Below are 5977 nucleotides of genomic sequence, written 5' to 3' on the forward strand. Positions count from 1 at the left end.
TTTTTACCCCGTGGTACTTTAACTAGCTTCCATGTCTGGTTTTTATCAGAGCTGTAATCTTTGACTGCATGGCCAATTGCCAATTCTCGAAGTCCTTCATTTGCACTGCTTCCTTGTAACATGAAGGCTCATTGCAATCAGTCAACATGACATAGTTCATAGATGGAACAAACCTATCAGGAGGTCGCGTGACACGTCCATATCTATGCACAATAGGTGGCTCAGGCTCAGCCACAACCTGTGGTTCCACTCTATCCTGTCCTTGCTCCTGTTGAGCCCTGACATTATGTCTTGCACGTGCAGGTCCATCTTCTTGGAAGACAACTCTTCTAATCTCCTCAACCCTCTCTGGTTTAGAATGATATTTGGATTCATTAAAGTGAACATCATTGTTGCGGACAACCTTTCTGGATTCGGGATCCCAAAGTCTGTACCCCATCTCACCAGAATTACCATAGCCTAGAAAGATGCACTTTCTACTCTTTGGCTCAAGTTTGTTCCTAAATTCCTTTGGAACGTGAGTATATGCCTCACAGCCAAAGACTCTGAGATGCTTCTATGAGGGAATTTTGCCTGACCATACCATCTCTGGCACTAAATCCTTCTGCAAAACCTTGCTAGGAGATCTATTTACAAGATGAACAGCTGTTGATACAGCTTCAGCCCAAAACCCATTTGGAAGCTGTGCATTAGACAACATACTTCTGACCTTCTCTTGTATGGTCCTATTCATCCTCTCAGCAACACCATTTTGAGGAGGATTGTAAGGAGCAGTAAGTTCACGTTTTATACCTTTTGACTCACAAAAGTCCTAAAAGGCCTTTGAAACACTCTCCACCATTGTCAGTGCGTAAGCATTTAAGCTTCTTGCCACTCTTATTCTCCACAAGTGTCACAAACGTTTTGAAAACACTAAACGCTTCATCCTTGTGCTTGAGAAAGTAAACCCATACTTTCCTCGAGTAATCATCTATAAATTTCATAAAGTAAGAAGCTCCCCCTAGAGATAGGTTAGGCATAGGTCCACACAAATCACTATGAACAAGTGCCAACTGTGTATCTCTTCTACTGCTTCTATGCTTATGTGGCTGTTGTGTTTGCTTACCATACAGACAATGTTCACAGAATTCAAAATCATTAAATGAAAAGCCAGGCAAATAACCAGAACGAGACAAGATTTCCATTCCCTTCTTGGACATATGTCCTAACCGGCTATGCCACAAAGAAACGTTCGGCTGCTCGGTTACATTGATTACATTTTTAGAGACATTTGATACATAAATCATGTAAAGTCCTCCAGACTTTACTCCGTGTGCTACTATCATAGAACCCTTGGATATCTTCCACATGTTCTATCCAAAAGTGGTGACGTAGCCAGCATCATCAAGTAAACCTGTGCTGATCAAGCTCTTTGTAATTGCGGGAACATGTCTCACATTCTTCAGCGTGAAAGAAGAGCCATTCTGAAACTTCAATTGTACATCTCCAACACCTAAGATCTCACATGTCTGCCCATTGCCTAGCCGAACATGATCTTTAGTGGTCACATAAGAAGTAAACCACTCCTTGTTTGGAGACACATGAAGTGATGCCCTGAGTCTATAATCCAGTCACTCAGTGCATTTCCATCAGATGCTGTAAGAAGAGCTGAGTCCATTGTATTCTTCAAGAAGTAGATGTCTCCTGACACTAGACTGTCATCCTCTGCAACAGTGTTTGTCACATTTATTTCTTGAATCTTCACTGAGGACTTGTTCTTCTCACCATGGTCTTCAGCTTTATCTTTGCCTTTTTCTGCTTTCCATTCTCTGCAGTCTCTTTTCATGTGACCCTTCTTGCCACAATGGTAGCATTCTATGTCACTCTTGCCTTTAGCACTGCGAGACTTGCTATGAGACTGATTCCTCTTTCCACCTTTGTACTTTTCTTTGGTCCTTCCCCTGACAACTAAGGCTGTTCCTTTGCCTTTGTCCATTGTCTTTCTATTGATTTCTTCAGTAAGCAGACTTCCTTCTACACCTGCTATGTTCAAACCATTTGGAGGTGCAGAATTACTCAAAGCTGTGCGAAAAGTGTTCCAACTTTCCGGCAATGTGATCAACAGGAACATAGCTCTAACAGGTTCATCAAACTTGACACCTTGAGCTGACAAGTGACTGTAGATTGTGTTGAATTCATTCAGATGATTGGACATAGGTGTCCCTTCTTTCATCTTCAAGTCAACAAGCTTCTTAAGCCAGTATACCTGTGAAGCTGCACTCTGCTTCTCATAAAGATTACTCAGCCTTAACCATGCTTGATAAGCCGACATCTCGTCTGCTACATTGAAGTAAACGCTTTCTGCCAAAGTCAGCATAATGGTAGAAAGTGCCAATTCATCCATTTCGCTCCATTCATCTTCGTCCATATCTTCTGGTTTTATCCCCTTGAGCTTTATAGGTTTTATCTGCTTCTTTTGTACCAACACGTGCCAAATCTGCTTCTTCCACAATGGGAAATTGGTTCCATCCAGCTTCTTGATATTGTAAAGAGCAGTGTCCTAAGATCCAGCCATAGCTACGCTTCACAATGGTTTACTTTCCTGGGAAAAATTCAGCAGAGTTTCCCCTGTAAACTGACCTCTGAACCAATATCAACCTGATGAACTAGTGGATTTCGCCTACAGTCTGTCTGTAGATACGCCCGTGTCATATGTGACACGCCTCCAAGAACTGTGAGCCGTCCTTCGATGTGTAGACAGCCACAAATCAACACTCTAGGAGTGTCGATATCCTCAGCACCTGTAGTCGTAGGCCAAAAACCCCAAATTTGCAGAGTCGGATCTGCACCCGTCGAGACCACGTAGTCGAAAATGGCCTGCGCAGACCTTTGTCGAAGCCGAACGGTGGCCGAGATGACCTCAGAATGAAATTCTGACAACACCAAGCCCTTCGGGTTCTCCCACGAGATTTGGGGCCGTGTCTTCGCCTATCGAATTTCACTCCAATCTGAGCTGGTGACTCTAGCCTCTTGCAGTGCTGCCCCGAGCCCCGATCTGAGCTCTGATACCAGTTGAAGGAGTACGAGCAGAAGTGCGATGCGAGAGAGAGTGCGAGAAGAAGAGCACGACGATATGGTGAACTCGCTCTACTGTAATGTGTAGAGCATAGTGAGTTCTTATTAGGTTTTTACAAAAGAATATGTGTACATACCTGGCGGCCCGCCCACTTACGTGGGCGACCACATTGGGCTTTATACCCCAACACTAACTAGGTGTTATGCTTTTTGTTGCTCTCTCTAACCAAGCACTCTTGTAATTCTCATTAGGAATCTATTCTAATGAAATGCCCACTATGTTCATGCTAATTTCCGCTACACACAAGTTTTTAGGCCATTAAATGTTACAATGCAACTGACAAATGACATGTCCGTGTCGTGTGCAAGAGACATGCGCACCACTGGTAGTAAAGTCATCCTCGTCATCAAGTGAAGATACATACAAATAGAATCGAGTTACATTATATTAAAAATATACCATAGGTTGATGTCTCTCCTCAGGCGGTGGTGCTTGCTCAAAAGTACCATAAGTTATCTGATGTGGAAAGCACTCTCGTTGTGGCCTGTGATACGTGCCACAACAACAAGCACACTAGCATATAATAGGCTCATCGTAGTAGAAATCATCGTAAATGAGTTCATGTGCAGTATTGGAACTCTGTGCACCCGAGCTACCACTAGTAGAGGTGGTGGTGTACCCTCTGATTAATCCGAATCTGGATTTCAATTACCATAAAAACATGAGACATTTATCAAATGACCAAAATAAAAAATCAATAAAAGTAACAAAACAATGAAGTCTAATAAGTTATATGGTATATTTTAATGATTATTGTAATTTAAAAAATAAACAAGAGCTATTGTATGGTGCCGTCAAACAAGAGGAAGGCAACCATTTGCATGGAGACATGGCAATTCTTCCGAAAGGAGATGCGCCTACGCACTAATTTTCCCCAACAAAAGGTGTGTGCCTTTGGTAATATATATTAGAATTAATACGAACTTTCCTAGATTGATTCTAATTTTTCTCTAATCTATGTTATTTTGTTTATTCAAATTTGCATAGGAGACAGCACGAAAGAGAGTAGCTTTACGTCACACATCTAGATTAGGGCAGATGGGACAGGATGGATTTGTGGCCACATTTGTGAGTACAAACAATTCAAATTTTAAACTTTTAAAGGTAGTATTATTGAATGCAGAAATTAATAAGTCTTTGATTGTGTCCTAATGCAGACAAAAGACTATGGTCATGCACCGATGGCACAAGAAATAGAATACGCCACATACTGTAGCTACCGTGCTTTGTGTCAGACACTTACTGATAGTCCATATCCACTTGTACGTATACTTGTTTTGCTTTGTAGTTTTTTTCATGGTAACTATAATATATTCTTTTTTTATTTCACTAACTAATACAAGAGCAGCATGGAGAGGATGATATGATAGAGCCTAGAGGTGGTTTGACAGGAGGCCGAGGGGCGACGTCGAGAGGCTGAGAGGAGTGGCGGCCCGATCGTTGGCCATGTTGGTGATCGTTGCGGAGATGGGGATGGTCGTAGTGCCACGGTTCGGACCAGTGGTGGTGGCACTAGCGATCATGAGACCGATGATAGTGATTCTTCTAGTAGTGATGGATCACATGGTGATCCTGCATAGAGATTTATTTTCAATATTTGGGATCATTACATATGTATTTTTCACTGTTCATTACTACATCATATGTGATGATGAGATTTTTTTTGTATATGTGAGGATTGATCACCACACATTTTGGACACATGTACATAAACTTACAGATAATATATACTGACATATGTTTGTTGCATCACTGAATTTGTCTATTGTCAAACAATTAATTATTTTTCAATAAGATAATTAGCCTAAGTAACTATCTCAATGTTATTTATTTGTCTTTTTATATATATTTAAAAAAAGAGATGGATTGAAATCATGGTCATTGTGCTACCAAATGATGATGTGGCATGTGAAACCTAGTCCTAAGTTTTCTGTTAGTTGCTCTACTTCTAGAAACTAAGACATTTTGATCTTATAGCACTCTTGTGCAAGTCTTTAAGAATATAAAAGAAATATCGCAAGGGACACTAGTCTTTCTGTTTAGTTGTTGTTGTTGTTCTGGTTTTGGGTCATCGCCTGTGGCTTTTCCCCAGTCAGTTTACACATTGTTAAAAAGGTTTCTAATGTTTTTTTTAAGATGAATATTTGAACTATGACGTTTCAAAGCACCAAGCATCATACGCTCCAAGTTTCAAGTTACGTACCATGTACCATGCACCAACTACAAGTATCAAGTTTCATTATGGAACCTCATACCAAACCCTAAATCAACTGCCAAATCTAACACTAACAAGTTTTCTTGGTTTCCTAATATAACAAGCTTTTGATTTCCATACTTTTTGTAAAGGTAGCAAATTTTACGCTAAGTGTCAGATTCTACATACCTTGTATCAAATCAAGTACCAAGTACTAAGTATGAAGTAGAAAGTACTAAGTACCAAATCAAGTACTAAGTACCAAGTACCAAATCTAACACATAAAGGTTTTTTTTCTGTTTTCATGTTAATTTATTACAATACCGCAAAGTTACACCAACCAATTAGTACCATGGACCATGTACGAATTGCAAGTACGAAGTATCATTATGGAAACTACTACCAAAGCAAGGACCAAGTACCAAGTACTTGGACCAAGTACCAAGTAATGGCATGTACCAAGTACCAAGTACCAGAATGTACCACAAGTACCAAGTACCGGCATGTACCAAGTTTTATTTATTTTCATGTTAAACCCACATGTCCCGAGTTGTATGAAATAGGGACAAGTTTTTTGATCGTGGACTCCAAAAACGGTCCATCGACGAGCCGTTTGAGCTCTTGTGAGCCCACATGGAATGTCCATGTACCAATAAGGCATATGGGCA

The 5977-nt window shown here is 40.6% G+C and overlaps 1 protein-coding gene across 1 annotated transcript; it reads left to right on the plus strand.

Annotated features, from left to right (window-relative positions):
- Nucleotides 1-3900: 3900 nt before the first annotated feature.
- On the plus strand, nucleotides 3901-4695 carry LOC147422100 (uncharacterized). The gene is made up of 4 exons (XM_086503013.1): nucleotides 3901-3999; nucleotides 4103-4183; nucleotides 4273-4377; nucleotides 4507-4695. The coding sequence occupies exons 1-4, from the start codon at nucleotides 3901-3903 to the stop codon at nucleotides 4693-4695; spliced, it is 474 nt and encodes a 157-aa protein (XP_086359139.1).
- Nucleotides 4696-5977: the final 1282 nt, after the last annotated feature.

The sequence above is a fragment of the Adiantum capillus-veneris genome, chromosome 27 (assembly GCF_014529385.1).
Source record: "Adiantum capillus-veneris isolate H3 chromosome 27, ASM1452938v2, whole genome shotgun sequence".
Classification (NCBI taxonomy): Eukaryota; Viridiplantae; Streptophyta; class Polypodiopsida; order Polypodiales; family Pteridaceae; genus Adiantum; species Adiantum capillus-veneris.

What these genes read in the sequence shown, in the direction of transcription:
- LOC147422100 (XM_086503013.1), top strand. Translation starts at nt 3,901, where the DNA reads ATGGTGCCGTCAAACAAGAGGAAGGCAACCATTTGCATGGAGACATGG. An exon ending in CTAATTTTCCCCAACAAAAG is followed by an intron (nt 4,000 to 4,102) that starts GTGTGTGCCTTT and finishes AAATTTGCATAG; the next exon opens with GAGACAGCACGAAAGAGAGT. An exon ending in ATGGATTTGTGGCCACATTT is followed by an intron (nt 4,184 to 4,272) that starts GTGAGTACAAAC and finishes GTCCTAATGCAG; the next exon opens with ACAAAAGACTATGGTCATGC.